The sequence below is a fragment of the Telopea speciosissima genome, chromosome 1, assembly GCF_018873765.1.
Source record: "Telopea speciosissima isolate NSW1024214 ecotype Mountain lineage chromosome 1, Tspe_v1, whole genome shotgun sequence".
Classification (NCBI taxonomy): domain Eukaryota; kingdom Viridiplantae; phylum Streptophyta; class Magnoliopsida; order Proteales; family Proteaceae; genus Telopea; species Telopea speciosissima.
This window is the reverse complement of record NC_057916.1, coordinates 18,556,592-18,582,791: the sequence shown is the minus strand read 5'-3', so window position 1 is coordinate 18,582,791 and position 26,200 is coordinate 18,556,592. Positions and strand designations below refer to the sequence as shown.

The 26,200-nt window shown below is 38.2% G+C and overlaps 1 protein-coding gene and 1 long non-coding RNA gene across 2 annotated transcripts; both read left to right on the top strand.

Moving 5' to 3' along the window:
- The first annotated feature begins 1,949 nt into the window (after positions 1 to 1,949).
- LOC122670929 (calcium-dependent protein kinase 20-like) lies at positions 1,950 to 15,689 on the top strand. The gene is made up of 7 exons (XM_043867973.1): positions 1,950 to 3,140; positions 12,218 to 12,361; positions 12,498 to 12,650; positions 13,401 to 13,516; positions 13,829 to 13,996; positions 15,047 to 15,271; positions 15,368 to 15,689. The coding sequence occupies exons 1-7, from the start codon at positions 2,201 to 2,203 to the stop codon at positions 15,485 to 15,487; spliced, it is 1,866 nt and encodes a 621-aa protein (XP_043723908.1). The 5' UTR covers positions 1,950 to 2,200; the 3' UTR covers positions 15,488 to 15,689.
- LOC122670938 lies at positions 14,009 to 14,779 on the top strand. The gene is made up of 2 exons (XR_006334289.1): positions 14,009 to 14,257; positions 14,701 to 14,779. It is a non-coding gene; the product is annotated as an uncharacterized LOC122670938 (long non-coding RNA).
- Positions 15,690 to 26,200: the final 10,511 nt, after the last annotated feature.

The following is a 26,200-nucleotide window of genomic DNA, read 5'->3' as shown; positions in this document are numbered from 1 at the left end:
ATGGAATCCAATCAAGTGGGTCCCACATGGTGGATTCCCATATGTGCGCCTTTAAAGTGTACAAGAACCATTCTTGTACGAGAATGGGATCCCGCCTCGTATTCAATCTACATATGACCTCAAATCAATCACACAATATCAATAACTACCAATGCCAATCCCAATCGTCCCATATCGGTTGGGAACAGATAGATTTGCCCTTTTTTTCTTTTAATAAAAATGATTTTTTTAAAAAAAACCTATTTACCTTTTATCTGTACCACTACATTGATACGGCCCTGGCTAAGAATTGGGATTACCTCAATACCAATCTAGATTGACTGATACGACTAATCCGTGAGCTCAGTTCAAGTTCACGTACGAGAATGGCTCACAGTCGTTCAGATGGAATGCACTTTGTGGGACCCATATAGAATGGATTCCATCTGAATGGCTGTGAATTGTTCTCTTACGTTCACCTACATTTGGAGGCGAAAGTGATTGATCCCTTTGTGATCAACCATCACTTCCAAATGAAAACTTCCCAAATGATTGGTTCGGTCTAAATTCGATCTGATAATTAGTTGGTCTGAAAAATAAAGACCATGAGATTGTTGCCTAATTGCATGGCACAAGTGCATTTCTATGGATAGGTTTTTTATTTTATGGGACAGGGTGGTAATTTTGCGTGTTTTTTTGTCTAGACGCAATGCCATGCACAAATAGGTAATGTTTTTTGACCCAAAAATAAAGTCGCAACCGATAACTATAAGTCTGGTCTTGAACTCTTGATCTGATCTCTTTTCTATTTCTCTTATCAGTATTTAATTGGTCTAATAAAAAAAATATAGGAGAAAGAACGCTATGCGGTGCTGTAGTGCAATGTGTACCTACGCCCAAGCATAGTTGCACGTAAAATGACCAACACACCCCTAAAAAGGACCAAGGGTGCGCCAGTCATTTCGTGCACAATTGTGCGCCGATCATTTCATAAATTCTTAGTCCCTATGATCACATTATTTATGCATGCATGGAAATTCATAGGATATAAATCTCAACCTCCCTATGGTTACATTATTTATGCATGCATGGGAATTCATAGGATATAAATCTAAACCTCCCTATGGTCACATTATTTATGGCTGCATGGGAATTCATTTCCGAGTCCGGGTCGGAGTGGACTAAATTCTAAAAAGATTTCTAACTTCCAACGGATCGGAAAGGTCTGTTGCGCTTGCGGAAGTTGCCTGGAAGAGGAAGTGGAAAATGACCCTCGCTTCATTTTCGAGCAAAATTAATTAAATTAAAAAAGAACCAGAGAGAGAGAGAGAAATCTGTGTTCCTTTTTTCCTCTTCTTCTCCTTCTCGACTCACCACGGACTTTGGATTTGGGACACAGAGATCTGCTTCTAGTCTGGTACTCCATCCCCCCTCCTCTAAATCACTGTTTTATTCCCCATTTTTTTGCATTCCTTCGCATTTCTATTGTTGTTTACCTTTTTTTTTTTTTTTAAAAAAAAATTTATTTGAGACTTTAATCTTTTCTTTTTTACAATTTCAATCTTGAAATTTCTGTCATTACTCTTATCGGTGTTTTGAGCTATAGTTTTGAACTTTTGACGCTAAACCGAACAATTTCTAATCGTTCATGAATTATTACATTTTGAAACGGGGAAAAAGTTTGGGATTTTCCTCTAAAATTTTTGCAGCAGAGTTTGGGGGATTTTGTTTGTGTTATTGTTGTTTCATTGATAGGATTAGATTTTGAAGAACATTTTTTACGGTCATCTTCAATATTTGGAATTTACTGAATTCTTTCCTCTGCTTTTTCTCGATTTCGGATGAAGGAATCCTCCATTTTTTAATGTTTATATATCCATCTTCCCTTTAATGAAAACTAATTGCCTATTGAGCTAGAGGGAAAGGAACAGGAAAAGAAAAGAAAAAATTAAAAAAAAAAAGAGGCGTTTCGCTTTAATCAATTACTATGATTACGGACCTGCTTCACATTGGTCCTGTTTTGCATTCTGAGCTTTGATTATTCAAGTTCATAGACGGAGGTATTGCATTTCAGTAATAGACGAAGATTGGTGTTTGTGTGAGGTGTCTGGCGTGATAAATCTTGCATGTTCTGCGGATTCTATTTATGTGGATGGTGAGGTTTGATTTCAATGTTGGAAGCCAAGAGTGCTGGTTCAGACGGATTTGAGATTGTTATTTGATGGGGAACACTTGCGTAGGACCCAATCTGGGGAACAATGGATTCTTAAAAAGTGTGTCCGCTGCGGTGTGGCGGGGGAAAACCCCCGAGGAGATGCTACCTTCTCCTAAAGAAGAGGGAAATAGCAGCAAATCGGCAGCGGCAGCAAAACAACCATCAGCACTGGCATCTACATCCGTGCCAGCACCGTCATCTGCATCCGTGCCAGCACCGGCACCCGCACCCGCACCTGAGACGCCCTCTAAAAAATCCGAAGGTCCCGTTCAAAGCACAGCTCCAGAACCTGTTAAAATCACCCAAGAGCCTATACCTGGGGAATCTACCATGCCCAGTAAGCCAGCTGTGAAAGAGGAGGAAAGTAAACCAGCAGAGGCAGCGAAGCCCAAAAAACCTCCACATATCAGGAGGGTGTCTAGTGCTGGCCTCCAGGCAGATTCCGTGTTGCAGAGGAAGACGGAAAATCTAAAGGAGAAGTACAGTTTGGGTCGGAAGCTTGGGCAGGGACAATTTGGCACGACCTTTTACTGTCTGGAAAAAGGAACTGGGAAAGAATATGCCTGCAAATCAATCGCAAAGAGGAAATTGACAACTGATGAGGATGTAGAGGACGTAAGGAGGGAAATCCAGATAATGCACCATTTGGCCGGGCACCCTAATGTCATACAGATCACCGGTGCTTATGAGGATGCAGTGGCGGTTCACGTTGTAATGGAATTGTGCGCAGGTGGAGAGCTATTTGACAGGATTATACAGAGGGGACATTATACAGAACGGAAGGCAGCTGAACTTGCTAAGATTATAGTTGGTGTTGTGGAAGCATGCCATTCTTTAGGTGTCATTCATCGTGACCTTAAGCCCGAAAATTTTCTCTTTGTCAACCAAGAAGAGGAATCGGCTCTTAAAACAATTGACTTTGGCCTTTCCGTATTCTTTAGGCCTGGTAAGTTTCTGGAAGCCCTTCCTTTTTGTTTATCTGATACTCAAATATCGAAGTACCACTTCGGGATGACCAGAAAATTCTCAAAATATTCGCATTTTGATGAACATGCTGGCTAGTGTTTGTGCCCAGCCAATCCATCAAAATTGGAAGGGCGTGGGGAGAAAGGAAAAAAAGAAATTATTTTTAATTTTGTGTCTACTGTCATTCATTATGGCTGCCTTGAAGGAGTTGATCATCTTAAAATTTAAGTAAAGGTTCTGGTTCTGGATGTTGGGTACCCTGTAAGCACGTTTAGAAATTCAATACCATCTTTAAACTCTAAAACAAGAAACAGCAAAGTGAAGTTTTTTATATGAAAATTTCAAGACTTCAAGGGTGGCAAGCACCATGTTAACATTGAACTATCATGTCATTTGTATGGGTTGTGGAAACTGTGCAAATGAGAGATTCTCTTAACCCTTTTCTGAAGTAATATTATTATATGTGTGGGAACAACTTTTGTTTTTTGGGTTGGGGGTGGGGGTGGTCTGTTGAGAAGCTCTACCATAATAGAAAAAGAAGAAACTGCAAGTGAGGGAGATCTGCAAAAGTACAAATTGCAAATTGAATTATATGTTATCGTCGCAGTCTTACGATGATCAACCTGCTAATCCTTTTAAAGACCTGAAGAGGATGCCTTTTCCTATTAATTTCACCTTGGGGAATTCTTTGCCTTTGGAATCCTACTATTCTTTTCTTTCTAAATGGATCGGCTAACAAATGAGAGAATGTACTAAAGATAATTCATGTGCCATACCCATATCCTGCAATTGCTTTACCAGAGTATAGGCTCAGTTAGACTATGAGACATTAAGACCACATATTTGGGTGGTAAGACCAGTGGATGAATTGGGCGTTTATTGTCTCTCCTTCATCTTGATAGACAACACATATGTTTGGGATTGATCACCCTCTGTTGATAACCTGATCCATTCTAACGATTTCCTTTTTCATGTGTGTCCACAAGAAGAACTGCACTTTTATGCCGACATTGTCTTCCAAATGAGTTCTAAGGGCATGTTGGATGGTGGGGCATTTAATAATGATTAAAGGAATTATAAAGCTTGTCATTATTCTCTGCCAGCTCCCCCAATCCTCGATGGCAAAGTCAATCATAATTGTGCTTTGTAAAGTCAAAGTACCAACGAACATGGGAATTACGCAATCATTCCCACTGTTTTGGAAGCTAGGTGTCCACCAAGGGTAAGTAAACTCCTTGTAATTGTCAATCAGCAAAGAACTTTGCTTTGCTACTACTGACTACCCTGTAGAGATATGGACTCCTCATGAGTCAGACACTAGGAAAACAGTACAGTTTTAGTTTATGAATGTGAAGACTTGATGCCAAGAGGCACAGTGAAATTTAGTGACTGATAATTTCAACTAGTGGATTTAGTTCCTCTTTTCCCAAGTATAACAAGAGAATAGAGCAAGAAATGATTCTCTTTTAGGTATGACCTAGAGTTATTTGAACATGATTATATGCCTTTTTGTGTAATAGAAAGGGTAAAAGGTACTCTGATCCTGCTCCAAGAGTACCAGTACCTAATATGTGTTGGACAGTGTAATTTCTTTCCAACGTTAGGATTTTTTTGTGCACTCCACTGAATTATGACATCAAATAAGACAATGTTTTATTCAGTAGCAGGATTAGAATCAGTCCTACTGAGATTGATAACTGTGTCCACAAGAATTTCTTGGATATGAATCCCTTGGATTGGTTGTCTTTGTCTTCCTTGTTTTCTTTATGTGAAATCTTAATGTTGAGATGTGTTACCCGATATTATAAGGGTATTTTGGGTTTTTTATTTATGCTTTATTTATGTATTTTTGAACAAGGGTAGGATTGTAATTTGGGCCGTGACACTGTTCACGTGAACAGTGTCGTGAACAGTATCGTGAATAGTGTCATGAACAGTGTTTCCCTTTGTAATCTCTTTTATTATTATTATTATAAATAGAGAGTTTGACTGATCTCATTGATCATTCAAGCCATTCACGAAATTCCTGTTTTGTTAACACTTAATAATACTTTTTTTATGGTTGTAACGAAACCAGGACCTGAAACTAGTACCTGCAAAGTAGAAGAGAGAGGAGAGAACAGAGAAAGACCGAGAGTACAATGGGAGAAATTGAACCAGAGAAGAGAATTGTGCTTCTATCATGGACAGTGTACCTTTATTTATAATGCTAGCTAACATCAATAGACTCTTAGGACTCCATCTAAGAGTACTAGACTAATTACAGTCAAATAAGGAAAAGACACAAGCATATCATGATAGAGACACTCCTCCTATCGTGCTCAACAACTAATCCTAATAATAATAGAGTACCACAGGGGATTTGACATCCATACATCTGCAGTATATGTACACAACTTGGAACTACAAGAATAGATATTAAAAGCAGCACCAGTCTTGAATATAATTAGTAATTGTAGACGCCAATGAGTACAGAGAACTTCATTTAGGTTACAATATCAACTCAAGCACATCACTCATCAGCAGCAATAGTAGAGAAAAATTTCGTGTTGAATAAATCCAGCCAGCAATGAACAATATAAGCAGTAGAGAACACCAACTGCAATCCAAAATATCATAGCAGCAAGCCAGCAACAACAGCATCACAAGCCCTTCTCAAGGAAGGCAGGTAGTAAGTGGTACTCTTCACAAAGAAGACAGATAAAATTGCAAATATCAAGGTATTCAAAAGAAAACTAAAAATAGGGTAGCAATGATGTGATTAGTAACGATCACATGATTAGAGATTTGATTAGTAAAGATCAGATGCACTTATGAGCCCCAAATGGAGGTCATAGATAAAATTGCAGTATAGGTCATTGCGAACCACTGGTAAAAGTACAATATAGGTTACTGCGAACCAAGTAACAGCATAAGGTTGTTGGAGACCAAGTAGCATCATAAGGTTGGTGGGGGCCAAGTAGCAACATAAGGTTTGTGGGAACCACAAGTAGTAGCATAAGGTTGCTCGAAACCAAAAGTAGCAGCATAAGGTTGATGGGAACTACATAAAAGAATCTTGTTGCTAAAAACCACAAATAACCATCTTCATAAGATAAAACTGTTTCTGAGGACACGAGCAGATTACACAAACAAGCAAATAATAATAATTTTCAAATAAGTAGACGACGCTATGCTGATGAGCAGATGACACAAGTAGATAATAGTCTTCAGATTATAATAATCTCCAATCTCCCCCTCATGTGTAGCAGTACACGTGGACAAATAATGCAGATGATGTAATACAGAATTGAAGAGGGAGGCAAGGACTTGAGCTGCAATTATAAATTCAAACTCAGGTATTCATAGTACTCCTTCAACCTCTCCTTTGTTTCCCAGTTCTGAACAGTTCCGCTGGCGGGAGGACTGAGAAGATTCTACAATGCTTGACCTCATAGTGAGAAAGTGATAGGCTTTGGAATTTTAGAGTGTGAATCGCAACCAAGGAACCAACGATGAAGGTTGTCTTCAACCTTCGAACCAGTAGCTAACAACTTACAAGGCTGAGAAACAAGGGAAACAGTAGCAAATTGATACCATGAGAGATTTATTAGGGTTTTCAGCAACAAACGGTACCAAAAAGATGCAACCGAAGGACACCAGCAAATGATACCAACAGAAATCGATGAGGGTTTTCAGCAGCAAGATTCAGTAGCCGAAGGAAAATCAGCAAACCCAGCAAACGATAGCAGAAGATCAGCAATCAGCAACATAAGAGACCCGATTATTGTCTTCAACCGGTGGAAAATCAGAGGCGTCTCTACAATAAACGCCATCAGCAAATCGACTTCGCGATAAATCTTTAGAGACACCAACAATAGCAGCAAATAATATTCAAAGAACTCCAGCAGCAAGCAAATCAGAAAACTGATTCAGGTATATTATTCAAATGCTTCAATCTTCATGGAAACCCTAGTTGTTCTTCTCCTATCAACTAGGGTTTCACAAATAGGAATTGACAGGTGGCTGTACACCACTAACCAGAGAACCTTGTACGACTCTCAAAACAGATACTGGTTACAGTTTTGATACCATGTAATAAAACCAGGACCTGAAACCAGTACCTGCAAAGCAGAAGAGAGAGGAGAGGATAGAGAACGATGGGAGAAATTGAACCACGATAGAGAAGAGAACTGTGCTTCTATCGTGGACAGTGTACCTTTATTTATAATGCTAGCTAACAGCAATATACTCTTAGTAGGAGTTCTACTAAGAGTACCGCAGGGATTTGTAATAGACTAATTACAATCAAATAAGGAAAAGAAACAAGCACATCACGACAGGGACACTCTCCCTATCGTGATCAACAACTAATCCTAATAATAATAGAGTACTGCAGGGATTTGTCAACCATACCCCTGCGGTATATGTACACAACTTAACAATGGTCAAACCTGATCTAATTATGACAGGACTTAACCACACTGACCTCCCCCCCCCCCCACCACCACACACACACACACACACACACAAAAGAAAAATCACATACTTCATTATTCTAGTCCATGTCTAGATCCCTGACATATCGGTGCCCATGTGATGATTGTTTAGGAAAAAGAAAAACCTAATGATCGCTATCTGATCTAAAAGAAAAAAAATTAAGAGTATTCTAAATTCCGAAATGGTATCCATTACTGTAGCGTTCAGGTGAGCTCACATGCTTTATCTTCAAGCGTGTCCAAATACTCCCTTCTATGTATTTCTAGGTATCCATTACTATGCTTTCAAATAGTAATATCATTTATTTGTAACCTTTGTCTGTATCTATGCTATCTAGGTGGGATTTGTCTTTTTTTTTTCTCCCTCTTATTGGTAGTATATAAAGATATGGTGTCTATCACATTAGGTCATAGTTGTCAAGGCACCAAAATGATGGAGGGGTGCCTAGGCATCGCATAGGAGACAAGGCGCTCTAGTATTTTCCCCCCTATCCCATATATTTAGTATAGACACATCATAAGTAAATTAACTGCCCATTAAAGAAACCAAGATTAAATGCTGGCAGTTACATGTAAATTAACATCCATTGCAAGACTGATCGATTTTTCACAACTCCACTCAGCCTTATCCCAACTAAATGGGGTCGGCGACATGGATCCTTTCCCTCCAATCAGCTATATTCAAAGCCATACTCGTAACAAAGCCTAAGCTATGTTGATGCAGATACACTACCTTGGACCGACCCAAACCCAGTTGGGTATCCAAACCAAGATGAACCCGTTCCCAACCATGTTCTGGTTCAGTAGGATATTTAGAATTTATTTTATTTTGGAAAGATATGTAATCTTATATTTTGGGGTACCTATTAGACTTATAGGGAAATTTCCAATTTGAGTTTTATTAAGTTTCTATTTTAGTTAGTCTAAGTTTTAGGAAGTAATTAAGAATCTTTTATTTTTCTTCATATATGATGTAATTCCCCATGGTTGGAGACAGATTTGAAGAATGAATTGAATTTATGGTTTTAGTAGCCTGAGGGCTGTGTGCGAGTGCACTCTTCTCCCCCCCCCCCCCTTTTATGCGATTTCTTCTCTCTTTACCCCTTGCAACTCTGATTTCTCCCTAGTTCCCCTCTTCTCCGAACCGACCCTGCACCATATGCATTTCTTTCCTCACCACTTCTTCTAGAGTCATTTAGGTCTACCCCTGGCTCTTTTAGTTTCTTTAATCTGAATCAAATCACTTCTCCATACTGGAGCATCTAAAGGCCTCCGTTGCACATGTCCATGCCACCTCAAACGACATTCTCACAGTTTATCATGTATCGGAGCTGCTCCTATGTCAGCTCTAATATGATCATTTCTTATGTTAACCTTTCTAGTTTTACCACTCATCCATCTCAACATCCTCATCCCAGCTACACTAAGTTTATCTATATGATGTTTCTTTATAACCCAACATTCAACTCCATAAATCATTGTCGGTCGTATGACTGTCTTATAAAATTTTCCTTTAAATTTTTGGTAACATCATCCTATTTAAATTCTCTTGTAACATCATCCCCCATTTCTCCTTCTTTATTTATGATTGAGCCCAAATACCTAAAATAATCACTGTATCGTATCTCCCTCTCATCAATTTTCACCAGCTCATTATCCGTCCTATTGTTACTAAAGTTACACACCATTTTGTTCTACTTATCTTAAAACCTTTTGACTCCAGGGTTGATTTTCATAATTCCAACTTGATGTTTATCCCTGCTTTAGTTTGATCCACCAAAACAATATCATCAGCAAAAAGCATACACTATGCAATCTAATCTTGAATATGTCTAGTCAATTTATCTATGATTATTGCAAACAAATATGGGCTTAAAGCTGTTCCTTATTGTAACCCAATTGTAATTGGGAATTCACTACCCTATCCATCCACATATCGTACACTAGTCACCACACAAATTTTCATATCTTTTACTATGTCCACATATTTACTTAAAACACAATATTCTCTAAAACCTGCTAAATTAGCTCTGTAGGGACTATGCCATAAGCTTTTTCTAGGTTAATAAAGACTATATGGAGATCCTTCTTACATTCTCTACGTCTTTCCATGAGTCTCCTAAGTAAATAAATAGCTTATGTTGTTGATCTTCCCGGCAACAAACTAGCAGTAAAAGCCAGCAGTTAAATATAAATTGAACACAAAAGGTATTTTAGTAATTCTGTTCAATGATATTTGATATGTCACATAGGAACAGAATTGATTCTAACAGAGAATTAACAATAAACTATAACGGTATAACCAGATACAAAAGTATTGCAAGGTTTAAGATTCAATGATTCCATGTATCGCATGCATTATAATCTTGTATACTACCAAATAAAAAGATTATAAAAAGAATCTATATTATATAAAATAATAACACAACACAGCATAAGGCGCCTGCCCAGCCATCTAGGTGTACCAAGGCATTCAAGGCAAAGCCCAAGTAGCCAAGGCGGTCACCTTACCTACATCCAGTAAAGTGAGGCATTGCCTTGACACCCTGAAGGCACTTGGACGCCTAGGTGACGCCTTGACAAGTATGTTGTAGATATGCCTTAGACATTACGCAATACTTGTCTTGGCGGTCACCTTACCTACATCCTATTAATTTTATTTTTTTTTTACCTTTTTACCCCTTTAGGATTGTAACCTCATTATAAATAAAGGGGACCTCTATCATTAATGAAAAGTCAATCATTCCCTAAACCTCTGATTCTCAACTTGGTATCAAAGCACAAAACCCTAGAAAGTTTTCTTTTCCTCTTTTCTCGTGTTGTTCTCTTCTGCCGCCGCCGGCACCGCCACTCGTGGGGGCTCCAGCCTCCTCGTGTAGCATGGTAGACTAGACCTGAACCATGCCTCACTAACCTGCTAACAACATTGCGCCTCTTCACCGTGCCTTCCTCCATCGATAACCTTCTCTGGTGAACAGTGTTCACCGTCTTGCCAGCCTGCCGTTGCCGTTGTCGCTGCCGCTGCCTTCCTGCTGCGACTTCCCTTAGCTGCCCCCTCGCCGTGACTCACTTGGTTGCTATGCCTCACCGCCGCCGGCGCAGCTGCGAAAACCCCTTGGCGCTTCCTCTTCTCCTATCTCCAACCTTGCTCGGTCAAGCATTTTCTATGTGTTTTCTACTACTTGTCCCTTATGGTTACTTGACTCGGGTGCTACAGACCATATGACTAGTAACTCAAAGGTTTTCCGTACTTATTCTCCTTATTCTGGCCGGGATATGGTATGTGTTGCCGATAGGTCTATGTCCTCTATCTCGGGTAAAGATTCAGTTTCTTTTCCCCCACAATCTCTCTTTTGTCTGTTTTAAATGTCCCAAAATTATGTGCCAATTTGTTGATCATTTATCGTTGGGCAGTTGAATTAAACTGTTCTGTTCACTTCTTCTCTACCCATTGCCTTTTTCAGGATCAGGTAATGGGTGCAACGATTGGGTATGGTCGGGTCCGTGATGGTCTCTATTACTTGGAATCTACACCAGTGGTGACCTTCCCTACTTCAGCTCATACCCGTCACTCAGATAGCGCTCTGACAAAACTCCACCATTGCCACAGTTATCTAGGACATCCCTCTTTTCATATTTTGCATTCTATGTTTCATGATTTAGTTAAAGTTTGTGGTTTGGAACAACTTCATTGTGATGTGTGTGAATTTTCTAGACACACTAGAATCTCTTATCCCCTTTGTGATATTAAAAGTGATTCCCAAGGTTTAAAGTATCGGTATCGGGTATCGTATCGGAAGGGTGATTTTAAGAAACATATCGTATCGTATCAAAGAGATGCAAAATATACATGGAAATGTTTAGGATACATATGAAATACTATTTTGAAGCATAAAACACTATAAATAAGTTATATGTAACATATATTTATAAGACATGTATCAAGTGTATTGATCAGTATCAACCTATGTATGACAAACTGCATGTATTCAACTCTGTTTCCGTTTATCCTACTCTATTTCCTCTCACTTCTTTTCTTTATTAAAATTCAAAAGTTACTCTATAGTTAGTTTGAAAAATGTTAAATTTGTGATTCTACAACACACTTAACTAGGTAACCTAAAGTAGGATGGGATTATGGGTTATTAACTATTTCTGAATGTTGACTATTTGCACTTCATACGTGTAAAGAACAAAGTCACTCTCTTTCTAAAACTGGAACTTGAACTCCAGCACAGAGAATTTGTCTGTTGATTTTTTAACTCTCTGTTTGTGGTAAAAACATCATGCAGAATAGGAGCATGATGTTGTGAATCACCTGCGCCACCCTCACAACCCCCCAACCCAAAAAAAAAAAGAACGATAAAGAATAATTTTATATAGAAGGACCTAGTATCCTTGTTGATACCAAATAATTTCCATCTATTTTGTTTCATTATTATGTAGAAGAATCAAGATATCATATTAGTTCAATGAAATGGTAGACTCATTGCCCTTTATTTCGTACTATATTCATTCCACTTTTGTCAATTTGAGTCCCTTGCCTATCTGATCAGGAACTGAAAAATTCATTCTTCAGGGGAAACATTCACTGACGTGGTTGGGAGTCCTTATTATGTTGCTCCAGAAGTGTTACGGAAGCATTATGGTCAAGAATGTGATGTTTGGAGTGCTGGAGTTATCATTTATATTTTACTGAGTGGGGTCCCACCATTTTGGGATGGTGAGGTTTCATGGTTCACTGTCCTCTCACATTGTTATTCATTTGTGTCTGTGTCCATGTCTTTTATGGTTACTGTGAATCTAGGAATACCATCTGCATTGTTTGTTGTTACTTCTTAACCTTTATGCTGGTGCAGAAACGGAGCAGGGAATATTTGAGCAGGTGTTAAAAGGTGAACTTGACTTTGTGTCAGATCCGTGGCCCAGTATCTCTGATAGTGCAAAAGATTTGGTCAGGAAAATGCTTGTAAGGGACCCAAAAAAGCGGCTCACAGCTCATGAGGTTCTTTGTAAGTGCACCTTTCTCCGCGGATGTGCTTTTCAGAGATTCCAGTGGTTGAGGGAATCAGATCATGATTCCCAATCATAGTAGCTTTCTTTTCTTTCTGTTCTTGAAATTGTTGAGCAAGACTGCAATTTATTTTAAAGGAAATCCTAATCAGATGAACTAATAGGTCTGCAAATGGAGCCAACTCTGGTAACTTCTTTTTCATAGCACACATGCAAGTGGCATACGTATGCTGTGGCAATCTCTTTTATACTATATATTTATGTTTTGTTTCCCATCAGATGATCTTTACCTTCTACTGCTAGAATCAATGGAGCTTTTTCTTGACACATGCAAGGCTGGATTTCTATTGGGTCAAATTTTGGACTTGGAGATCTTAGACTCTTTGTGATGAGACCCATCTCTATTTTATAATTTACAGATATTCCAAATATAAACTTTAATTGTGATGCTAGAATCAAATGAAAGGCCTGTGGAACTGCTACTCTTCAAATCATATGACAAACATGTTCCGAAATCTGTATTTTTTATGTTCCATGGTATCTTTTCTTAAATGAATTTATCTGCTGAACCTTCCATTGTCCAAATCAAATTGTATCTGAACTATTCCTATGAGTCTATATTCCATATGCCAATTTGCTATGTTTGAGAAACGTAGCTTTTCTTTTTCAGACAATGGTTTGTCCATGGTTTACAGGAAGCAAATATGGAGATGTTACAACTTTTGATCAAGTAGTATGTGTTCTGGCAGGTCACCCATGGGTACAAGTTGATGGTGTTGCTCCTGATATGCCTCTTGATTCCGCAGTCCTGACTCGCTTGAAGCAGTTTTCAGCCATGAACAAACTCAAGAAAATGGCAATCAGAGTGAGTACCATGAGACTTCCAAATCTTGGGCATTTTAGACCTTAGGCAAAGCAGCAGTGGAGGGCTTGATATTTTCTTTTGTTAAACGAACAGAAGCAAATTAAATGTTGTTATATCCAATAAATGTCTCATCTATTTTCATCTGTTTGTGTGTAGAGGAATTGAACATCTTGGATAGATTATTCTGTAGATTTGAATATTGTCTATAAGATTCGGGTTTAATATTACTTTTTTGTCTGGAGGTTTATGGTATGTTGTATAGAAAGTCAGAAAACTTCATGTTGTAACCCAGTGTTTTGTTATTCTTCATAGGTCATTGCTGAGAGCCTTTCTGAAGAGGAAATTGCTGGCTTAAAAGAAATGTTCAATATGATAGATACAGATCATAGTGGCCAGATCACTTTTGAAGAACTAAAGGCTGGCTTGGAAAGAGTGGGTGCTAATCTCAAGGAGTCTGAAATATATGCATTAATGCAGGCTGTGAGTTCTCATTTACTGATCACTGAAATAGCTCTCTTTTTCCCTTTATGAGTGGAAAACTGGAATAAGTTATAAATTTCATACCATGTTAAGATTATTAATCCTGAGACCAGCCAGCAATGATCTGTATGTTGATAACTCATGAAGACAGTTTTTTTTTTTTTTTGGGGGTGGGGGGGGTGGGTTTGGGGTTTGTAAATCATGAAGATAGTCCTACTGTTACAGAAAACGAAGGGATTTACACCCTTTTTGATGAAAGCAGTGTCACCAGGGCCTTCCCAGCGGAATAACTGAACTTTCTCTTTCCTTTTTCTTCCTTCATGTTCCTCATTGTTTCCACAGCATTGCACAGATTAGAGACTAAACTTAAATGAAAATATATCAGACCATATTCAGAGGTGCTGAACCACAAAAGAAGGGGTGGGGGTGGAAGAGGGGAAAAAACAAGAAGGTTATTTCTATCATATGGCAGTGTCTGTTGGTCATTCTCATTGTTGGATAGATGCAGAAGGGTAGGCCACATTTCAAATTTTGGCCTATCTCAACTGTATCATCCACTATGTATGGGGCTTTCCCCCCTTTTCTCCTCCCTGACAGTCTCTGTTCTTCAAACATAATTGACTTCTTCAAATAAATTTTTTTTTTGGATGAAAAGCTTTTTCAAAAAATTTTCAAAGCATTATTCTTCACTGAGCTATTTTAAGTTTTTACATATTGATAAGAAGACCTGTTTTAATCTGTTAAAACCCATCTTTATTCACTAACCTCTGATCTGTTTTTATAAGTTGTTGTATTTGACTAAAATGACCTTTTTGGGGTCCTTGAACCGATTCACTCTCTTAACTTCCAATCAAAGTTCCCCCTGGTTGGTTCTGTTTTGCTTCTTAGCATGTTCTGGTTATTGGGTCATTTTTCCATTGGAACAATCAACTTCTTGTTCTCTGCTTTCTGGTCTTTAAGGGAAAGGGTAAAGGTTTTTAGACGTGAGCAGTGAAACTGCAGCTGTTACACTGATGCTATGTGAATTTCATATTGTGCTGAAAATTACAGGCGGATATTGACAACAGTGGTACCCTAGACTATGGTGAATTCTTAGCAGCAACCCTCCATCTGAATAAAATTGATAGGGAGGATCATTTATTTGCGGCTTTCTCATACTTTGACAAAGATGGAAGTGGTTACATCACAAAAGATGAGCTCCAACAAGCATGTGAGGATTTCGGTATAGTTAATATCACCATGGACGATTTGATCCGAGAAGTGGATCAGGACAATGTAAGAATCCCCCTCCCTCTTTTTTCCCCCAAAAAAAAAAAATTCATGTTTTATTGACTCCAAATGTTCACTGAATTCTGTTTCCTTTCCCCCAAGGATGGGCGCATAGATTACAGTGAGTTCGTGGCAATGATGCAAGACAGAGTAGGTTTTGGCAAGAAGGGTCTGCAGGATAGCCCAAGCATTGGGTTGAGAGAAGCTTTAAAGATAGGTTGATATGTGATACTGATTATGTACTTCTATATAAATTTGTCTTCATGATTTTTAGAATTGAAGCTGACATACTAGTTGTAAAGATAAAACCAGTGCTCATACGGAACAAAATCCAGTCCAATTTAGTTTTGGCATGTTGTATGTACTGTCGGTTCTTTAGTTGGAATTCAAATTGGAATAGATTAGGTTATTTTCTTTTCTTGTATGAAACTGTACTTCTGTCTCTTCGATTTTCGATGCTTACTTTCTTTTCAGTTAGCTTGAAACGGACTTAAACAAAGGAAAATGTACTTACTAATGTTTCCAACCCTGCAAAGCAAGCAATTGGAATTTTTGTTTTTCCCCCTTATGGCGGAACATTTCATTCGATCACTTTAGAAAATTAAGAAATTACACTGTCAGCAACATATATAATGGATACCTATCAAGAAAATAAAGCAACCAGGAATTTGCAGATGAACCAAGGATCTTATTTTCATTACATTTTGACTCCTTTTGTTTTGGTCCCCTGTGCACCCCTGTTTCACCTGTGAGGACACAGGTGAAACTAATGCCTCAAATCAATAAGGTTGAGTTGAGAAGGGCACAAATCAATAAGGTTGTTCATGGGGTGTTGGGTTCAAAAGGAAAGCATTGCTTTCTGGACTTGGTGTGTTTGTCACCTTTCACTCTTATCTATAACAAAAACCTTACATCGTATCACCTACAAATATACAAATACAGATGACCTTAATGAAGGAATTCTGCTCTCATCTTAGCAAGAGAGAGAAGGATTTTCAATGAGGAAGTGCAAGGGTACCTTAGAACCTTTTGCTTCCTCCGGTATTGGGAACCTAGTTAGTAAGTATAAACCCCCCTCCCCTTCACATGTTTGAGGTATGGATATTGGCCGATCTGAATCAGTATCAGCATCTATCGATCTCGATACTTGATCGATCCTGTATCGGTATGACAGTTCAAACCAAGGGTAAAAATGTCAAAAAAATAAATTTTTATAGAAAAACAAGGGAAAAGTGGAAAACCATCCCTTGACAAAAGGCCCCAAACACATGATAGTTAAACCTAACAGACATCAGCTTTTGGCTTTTGGCTTTTGGCTTTTGGCTTTTAGGTTTTAGCTTTTAAGTACAACCACCAACCTACTTTCTCTGTAGACACCCATCGCAGTATCATACCATGATGGTCCCCTTTTTTCTTTTGTCTCTTGTTTTCATTTTCAATCTTCCTTTTGAAATCAAATTACACACCAAGACCCAACAAGTTGTACCTTCTCACGTTCCATTATTTTGCCTTTCTTGAATTAATTGGGCTTTTTCCTCTTCTCCATGTAAGCACAAAGACCAGAGAAAAGCTTTTTAGTGGATGAAGTTCTCCCACACCTTTTTTTGATAGCTTCCCTTCTCTCGCTCCTGACAATGCCATTCCTCCTACCTTCCCGAGAAAATTGCAAAAAGGAGAATCCAGGACCACATGTGGATTGATGGATAGTAAAGGAACTTGTTCTTTGAACCACAACACAAATTTTTTTTTTTTTTTTTTTTTTTGTTAAGAACTATAATTCATAATCTCGGTATCAGGATTGGATCAATGTCTCGGATCAGATCGATATCGCCTAAAATCGGGATAATTGCTTAAATCCTTATATATAAATCTTCGCATCAGACTACTCAGCATCCAATGTGAGATAATTGTTTTTACTTGGAACCTCAACGAATGATTCTCATGATTTGATGAAAATATTAACAATATGTGTAATTAAGTTGAGCAATAATTGAATTACTACATTGTAGACTACATAGTACAATTGCTTTAAGCATTATGTTTAGTACTCCAATATTTTTTTTATTAATAATAAGTAAAAAAGAATGCTAATTGATCCTGTGGTTCTTGTGCCTAGACACAAGATCGCATGAATTTACCGTTCAACCTAGTGTAATAAAAATCAAATTCAAGCATATCCCCCCTATGCATGCTCTCATTAGCCCTTGCATTAGTGCAGGTGTTACACGATTAGACAATGATCTTTTGCCCTAATAATAAACAGGGAAAAAGAACGATGCCTGATCGCCTGGCCCCTACACCCACATATAAGAGCATGTGAAATTATTGTCCCATCCCTTATAAATTTTTTTTAAAAAAAAAATCTTATCCATGTTGATACCTCTACTAAGATCTCTAACCCTAATAAATATTAGACTTATTCTGTTTGTATGAAAAGAAAAATGCTCATTAATGATACATGAGTGTAAAATTTACAAATATGGCAATTTTAGAGAATGTTGAAGGTATAATCAAAAACTATTTTGGGAGTACGCAAAATTAAGATTGGACCTGTTGAGAACGGTGGGGTGAGACATGTTCCATCAATCATAGGTGGTGTGCTTGACTACTACAAAGTCCAATATGGACGGTGTATGGGTAGTTAGGATCAGACTTGGCTCCTCTGCACCTACGGTTTTGGTGGCAACACCTGTCCTATTTCTCAGTCATTTAAAAGATAAAGAAGAAAGCTAAAAAAGGACAGGTGTTGCCACTTGAAGCATATATGTGCAAGTTAACATATGAGCAAAGGAAAATTTTGTAATCATGATTGTGCAAGTACTTTTATTCTAGAAATCATTTTTTTTAAATAAAATCTTTATTTTTTTTAATTAAAATAAAAAAACTTAGTTATAAAAATGTAATAAAATTTCAGTGTGAACAGTTTACTAATCGACTATTCAGATAAGGGTTTTCGTGAGCGACAACACAATAATAAACCATGTAGTTGGAATCACTACTGCTCCCACGACCCTTATTTTAGAATGTCCTCAAACTTTCTACATTGTGCCCAAAATGCCCCCTAAAGTCCATTCACCATGGTCATGAGTCGTGACCACCAGTTACCCCTCACCTTAAAATTTTATGATCAAATTTAAAATATTTTGAATATAGTTATAGAATTATGTTAGGTGACAATAACAATAACCAATTCTTCTTTCTTGAGTCAATCTACAATAAATAAAAAGAGCTCTCTAGTGTGGAAAAGTGTGACTAAAGTCCTTACAATTTTATCTGAGATGGTTTGTAGTGGGTTGGGAATGGTACTAGTGTGTCTATTTGGAATGAACCTTGGGTTCTCTCTTTAAGACAATTGAGGATCCCTTCATGGTATCATCGTTCTAATAATGAATCTGTTTGGCATCTATTTTTATCATGTAACTTTTCAAACATATTTGGGTTGCTAGACCAATGAGAATCCGTACAGAATTCCAATATTCTTTTTTCTCTTTTTGATTTGTTTACTACTATTATTATTTCCTCCTCGTTTTTTTTAATCTAATAGAAAACATATTTTATCTATTTTAGCTATCGCTTATGTATTTTATTTAGTTGTTGCGTAATAAATGTTTTTTCCAAAATGTTGTTCCATCCCCCATGGCAACCATAGATATAGTTCATTTATAGATGGGTTAATGACCATGCTTGTCATTCCAACATTCATATACCTACTCCTCATCAAATCGTTACATGTCTTTTACTGATTATCAAACCTTACCGACTATTGATCATCCTATCTTGATCTGTAATGGCGGTTTTGATTCTAGCTAGTACTAATTTTGCTTGTTGGGCCTTTGCCCAATTCGTTGATTCTCAATTCACTTTGACTTTTATGAGTTATGGTGTTTCAGAGAACATGTTAGTACCAAAAGCTAGAAGTATCATGTAAGGTTTAGAGTTTGCAATGGAACAAGATACAAGGAAATAGAGGTTTGACTAGATAATGATGCTCTAATTTCATGGTTAAAGCAAAAGAATCAAGCGAGTTGGCCTTAATTAGATATGTTGGGTCTTTTTTTGTGTATTACATCTTTGTTTCATAACAGCCCTAGATTGAGCTCCTCTTCCGCGCTGACTGGGGAGGCTTCAATCCACATGCCACTGCACCAAGATGCGTGCGCTACTGTAGATCGAAGCCCCCCAGCGGCACGATGTGCGCTGGAGAAGAGCCGGATCCAACAGCCCTACCTTTTAAAGATGTTGGCATTGTCTCTCTAGCTACTAGGCTAGCGTAGAAGGCTAGGATTAGTAAGCTAAATTATACTATAGACAAGGATAATTCATTTTGCTTCTCTTGTTTTTATTTCTTTATAGGGTCCTTCTAGAGCAAAGAATGTGCTGCCCTAGCTCGAAAAGCCCATTATTAGTAAGGAGGGGGAAAAAAAACCTTACCTTACTATTCTTGTAGCAAGTGCCTCTTTGGATCCTACTCCTTTGCAATTTCTAGTCCCATTTTATGGGTGTGCTATGGGGGAATATTTCAGAGATATTATATTTAATCAAGCATAATACTTCATTATTTGTAACCCCAAGAGGTAGTTTAGTTGGCAAATACCACCACCTCATAATTAAGAAATCGTAAATTAAAAAATCCTTGGGGTTGAACTATCAAAAAAAATTTGTCCAACCATTGGATGAAGAGGATGTGGTCTAGATTAGTCATACGTCAAATTTCTGTGTCTAATTCAATCAATTATCTCATTTTGCATTGATAGACATCTCGTGTATATCGATACTCTAGATATTATTTTGCACTCTCTTAACTTTGTGCAAAAATTATATATATTGCGTCAGAAATGTCATCGGAGCATCCTGTGCTTGCAAAACGAGATTAGTAGAGAAGACCGGGCTACGTCGACAATCTCACTCCGATGCTTAAGTCAGAATCCTTAGCAACAGATAATCAGAGGAGAGTTCAGATCCCCGTAATGGGTGTTACCTCCCTTACTTAAGGTGGGTGATGGGTAGAATCGTGCCCTAATAGGAAAGCTGGATTCCTGGAGTGGAGTGAGAATGTTTAGGAGAGATATGGGGGATAATGTTTATCCATAACTCCCCATGCGCCTGATTAGGCACAACATGGGGCGATAATCTCGGGCCATGTTGGCTCATGGCGAGTCTCGGGTTATTGATGCGAAGTATCGAGGTCGTCCCCTCTTTACTGACTTGGGCCAGGTCGTTGTCATTTGGATAGGGGTAGGGCGAGCCCATGCTATGGTACGGGTTGGATTCTAGCACCGTGCCTTGTGATGCATGTCGCTTATTTAGCCTCGTTCTGGACGAGCCCATCGGTTCGTGCCAGTCGTGCGTGGCTTCTGCTCGTCCTCTGCGTATTCATCAGCTCGTTCTCACAGTGAGAGGCTTCTTGACCCATCAATATTAAATATAGAAAAAGGAATAACTCAAATTTATGTTATGGTTATTGAAAATATCAAACCTCCATTGTTATATGATAACTATTGGAAAGGACTTGATAAAGAAGTCACAGGAATTGCAAGACACAGGAGATTTGATACCCAAGTAACGTATCTCCCAATTTGGACTCCTCTCCTCCGCTCTGTTGGATTTTCTTTCTTGTCCTGCCACGTGGTAAGCACAAGAAAGGAAGTTGGCGCGTAAATAAGGGAAAATTTATCCAGCCACGTGGTGAGCACAAGAAAGTTCGTCGGCGCATAAAACCGAGAGAGAGAGATCCACGTGTCAGAAAGAGATGGGACAACAGGGTTCTTTCCGGTAAGTAGTTAGCAGGTTTTTTGGACCGTACGACGGACGAAACTGTCACGACTTTCTCTCATCTACTAACAACTGTCGTATCGTTGTCACGTGGCATTTTGCCTGAAAAAAAGCTGGCACCGCCACGGGACACCACTGCCTTCCATCCCTTCAGCCCCTTCCTCCGTCAAGCCATCGGTAGGGATTCGAGACTTGGACTGAGAGTGATATCACTCACAATGGGAGTGGCTAAGTGGTGACCATGGTTTGAGGAATCGGTTTTGGATCGATTGATTTTTATTGGTATCAATGGATATGGGTCTATCTGAATCGGTATCGTATCTATATCAATTATTAAAACCCTGATGAGAATTGAAAGAGTGAAATCACTTGCAATGGGAGTGGCCACAGCTTAGCATCAATGTTTTAAAATTAGGACTCGATGACAGAATCGGTCCTTGGTAATGTCATTTCAGATTAAAATAGATTGGTCCGATTAACCTTAGAATCGGCCTAAAAGGACAGAAATTGAGGAATCTCAAGGGCTAATATTTCGATTTAGATTTTAGAATGGCTAAAATCGAAATCAACACTTACATATGCATTCACCAGCATTTACATTTTAGGCACCAACACATACCATTTATTAGTGAAAAGAGGTATTTATGGAAACAAAAGAGAGAACTCTGAGATTTCCCAAAAAAAAGTTCCAAAATTTGTGTGGATTTGATTATTCTTTATAGGTAAAGGTTGGGCATGTTGACACTGTGCTTAGTCAGAAAATGATCCTCTCCTGTGCGTGAGGGGCACCAATGCGCATCCAATGGCTGGGGTGCCATTATACCCACACCAACATGCATCCCGATGCACACCACAGCAGCCAGCCATTGGATGTACGCTAATGCCCCTCCCACGCAGGAGTGGATCCAAGTCCTGCCTAACCCGAGAGTGTCTATCTCCCCACCCCATGAAAATGATCCCTCAGTCCTTTATTTCCCTTCGCTTTATTGGGCGCAGCAATTAGCTCTTGGAAAGCCTATGGCATGTGCAACCTTTTCCCATTTCGTATCTAAGTGTCAAATTTCAATGTTTACGAGAGTTTTCTTTTTTTAATTTACATTTCTGGATTTTGTTTTTTGAAAAAAAAAAAACAATGATAATGCTTTTGTCACATAGTTTTAGTTCATGGTATCAGATTTAGTATTGCTCATTGTCGATACTAATATGATATGTATTAGACAATATCAATCAAAATCAGCTGCAAATTCAAAAATCGATATCTGTTATTGATACCAACGATACATATTGAGTCAATCACCACCAATATTGATATGAAGACCGATCCAATACTAATACCTAAAACTATGCTTTGCCATTCACACAACTGTGAACAATTGAGAACACTAACTCACGATAAGGTTCAACTCATTTCATGTATCAACCATAAGAAAATATGCTTTGTTATGTACAATAAAAATAAATAAAATAAAAGGAAAACAAAATTTGTCGAGGAACATGGCCTACGCCAGTGCACCCATACGTTCATCTATCCCCTACCCCTATAAAAAGACATGGCTGTCACTTATTTTGGGGAGGAGAAAGATAGACACAAGGAGCACTAGCGTAGGCTGTAGTCCCCGACAAAGAACTATTTCCTAAAATAAATTAGGGAAAAAGATCTTTCCTAGATTGCGTGTAGCTTGTGCCCAAACATAGGGCCATGCAAAATGACCACCCTACTCCTCTAAAATGAAAACAATCTCACCCCCATGATGTCTTGCTTGTGCTCTCATTGGCTCCATGCATGTGTAGGGGTAATGCTGCCTGGCAGTTATCTTCTACCCAATAAATTAATATATATATATATATATAAAAATAAATAAAAAATAAAAATAAATAAAAGATAAATAAAACCAGCCTGGCTGCCCAACCCCACTCTGAACAAAATTGTGTTGTTGCCCGGGTTACAAGAATGTTCCTAATGCCCCAATCGCAAGTGTCAACTTGGAATCCCAAAGGATAATTTTGAAAATACTGAAAACTAAAGGGGCATTTGTAAACCCAAAGGGAAAAGGAATTATTCCAAGTTGATACCTGCGATTGGAAACAGTTCAGGTTGCAGCAAAATTGCCTCCCAACCCTACCCTAATGGGGTGCGTTTGGTATGACCGAATTCTAGGTTAGCCCGTGTTACCTTTTTAAAGCTTGGAGGTGTTTCTGTCCCACATACACATATGTTTCATGGGCAGCAATACAATACGTTGAACAGTGCAAGGTCGAATTTGGCAACCGCCCCGAGTCCGACTACTTTATTATACACCGCTCCTCCTTGATTGGGACAAAGCGACCCTACAGTCTATACACACGACAGAGCTCTCTCTCTCTCTCTCTCAAAATCCAACAAGGATAAGATTTAAGATTTAGTGAACAAGAAAGGACAGAAAAAGAAAAAAAAGAAAAATGGGGATGGACACACGGCGAGCTCAGCCACCACAAAATTCCATCCATGCCAACATGCAATAGTGAGTGAGAGAAGCATTGACGAGAGAGAGAGTTGCCTTATCACAAGTCAGAGGAAACCACCAAATTAGTCCTTTTGGGTTTGGTCCCCTTCTGTTTTTTTGTCTCCAACTCTTTTACAGCTGCTCACACCCTCTCTCTCTCTCTCTCTCTCTTTCTCGTAGCCACTAATTTTTTTGAAGGGAATTCTCATTACCCTTTTTTTAATTTCCATTCCTGGCCTTTCTATCTCTCGTAGCCACTAATTTTTTTTGAAGGGAACTCTCATTTTTTTTAATTTTCATTCCTGTGTTTTCTGTTTCAATTATAAATTATAAGCTAGCGTCTATTATGTCTATCTTTCTCTTTTTCCTTTGAAATGACTCTTGCCTCTCTGTATTATATCTCACCTAACACCTCCATTGTGCTGCCCACTAATTTGCCACACCAATAGTGTGCCCCTCTCTCTCTATATCATTTCCTAGTTAAACCAATGTCTTGGTATATTTAACCCCTTCAGAAGGTTGTTTACAAAATTTTGAATTCTAATAATCTATGTCATTGTTAAGGCTGTACGAAAGGAGGGGGGAATGTGAGAAGACATGAATTAGACCAATTAATAAGTATGTAGGTCCATGGTTTCAAGTCTTGTCATGATGCATAATCAAATATGTGGTGCCCGCATCCAAACACTGGAGGGTGAAATGATCACCCCATCCCCCTTAAATGAAAAAAGCTATCCCTTGTTGGATGCCCACGCACATTCTCATTGGTGCTTACGTTGATGCAGGGGCCCATACAGCCTGACAACAATTCCCTTCCCTTAATATATTTATGGAAATAACTATATTGAATTGATATAGATCAATAAAGTATCAATACAAATTGGTACAATATACATAGGTCGTCAAAACCTAAATATTCCAATTTTTGAAAGAAAATTCCCTTTTTTTAGTCAAAATCTAAGTGGATCGCATTTATACCCGAAAAATGTCCTAGCGATTACACAAGTAAAACTATTTCAATTTCCAACAAAGAATTGAACCATATAGATATTTCTTTTTTTCAAATATTTTTGCTTAATTATGTCTTATTAAATATTAGTAGGTTTAGTATGCATTTAGCTCGTCTCCAGGGAGTCAAGCACGCCCAGGGTGCATCCTGGGCGCTAGGCTCCCTGGAGACGATCCTAATCCGTTTGATATTACACTAGTTAATAAAGTTTCGAACTACATAAATACTCTCTCTCTCTCTCTCTCTTCATTAAATATGCCCTTACATTGTTCGCTATTGCCTTGACATGTAAGGTGTCTATAAGAACAGTCGTGTAGATCCCTCTCCCTATATATTATTCAATACTAAAAACAAACACACTAATTTTATATGTATAGTAAACATTTCTTCTATGGATATCATATGAAAATGTATGTTGAAGTATATATAGCTTTCATCTCTTAGCATCATTGTGATGCATAGATGATCCATCCAATACTTATAAACACCTTGTGTAGACCTCCACCTAAAAACTCAATTCCCTTCTCCGCAGGTAACTTTCTTCTTCGGAAAATGAATGAGAAAGCTGACCAAAGGACCCTAGAGATTAGGACACAACGGATGAAACCAAGAGAGGACTTTTCCCTTCTGTCTTTTTGTATAGAAAATTAAAAAGGCCCCCCCCCCCCCCCCCCATAAGCTACCAGCCAAGTGCCCCATGGGTGGCTGCCGGGTTTAGTGGACATTATTAATATTCCACCACTTGCTTTGGGTTTAGAAAGAAGAGGAAAATTCGATTTTTGATTGATTTATTTATTGATCATGCAGAGCTGCACTAGTGCTGTACTGGTTGACGGCTTATGTTCCAACAGCCATGCAATTCCAATTCCAATTCCAATTCCAATTTAGTTGGAGAAGGAAAGAAGGAAGGAAGGAAGGAAAGAAAGAAAGAAAGAAAGAAAGGAAAAGGTTTTTTTTTCTCATACCTTCGGTGAAAGAAAAGTACACTCATCTAAGGTCGTAAATGCTCTGTCCCCATATTCTATTATGTAATCGAGAAACGGAGTTAATGATCATTAACAATGGTGTTCTAATACGCTCTAAATTCAAAGACTTGTATCCATTTGATGATGTAATATGAATGGCTAGAAACATTTGAAGTGTGTGGTTTAACTTAATAACGAATGTTTCATAAAAAGACTAGAAAAGATTATCATGAAACAAAAGATCTTTTTTCTAAAGAGATTCGATTCCAAATTATATATGTCCAAAGTCTAATATTGAAATCATTTTAATTAATGGTTTCCCCTGAGATTATCTGTGTGAACAAACAATTCGAAACACCTAAATTGTTTTAGAATAGATCCGAATCAAATGGGAACGAGTCAAAGCACTTCTTCTTGCACTATTTTGGAAACCTAGGCTTTGTATGGTAACATTCAAAAAAAAAATTTGATGTTTTTTTTTTTAACAAAAATGGAACAAACCTGTATATATCGCCTGGTTGTTTTATTTTTGGATTGGACCAATAACAAAAATAGAAATAGAAAACTGGGACAAAAACATTCATGAAACAATCACAACCACCACAAGAAAATAGACAATTGTGAAGATGCATTTCATACATGTTTCTGTTATTCTGTATTAATAGAAATAGTTTTTTCTTTTCCATGTTTAATAGAAACGTTGCCA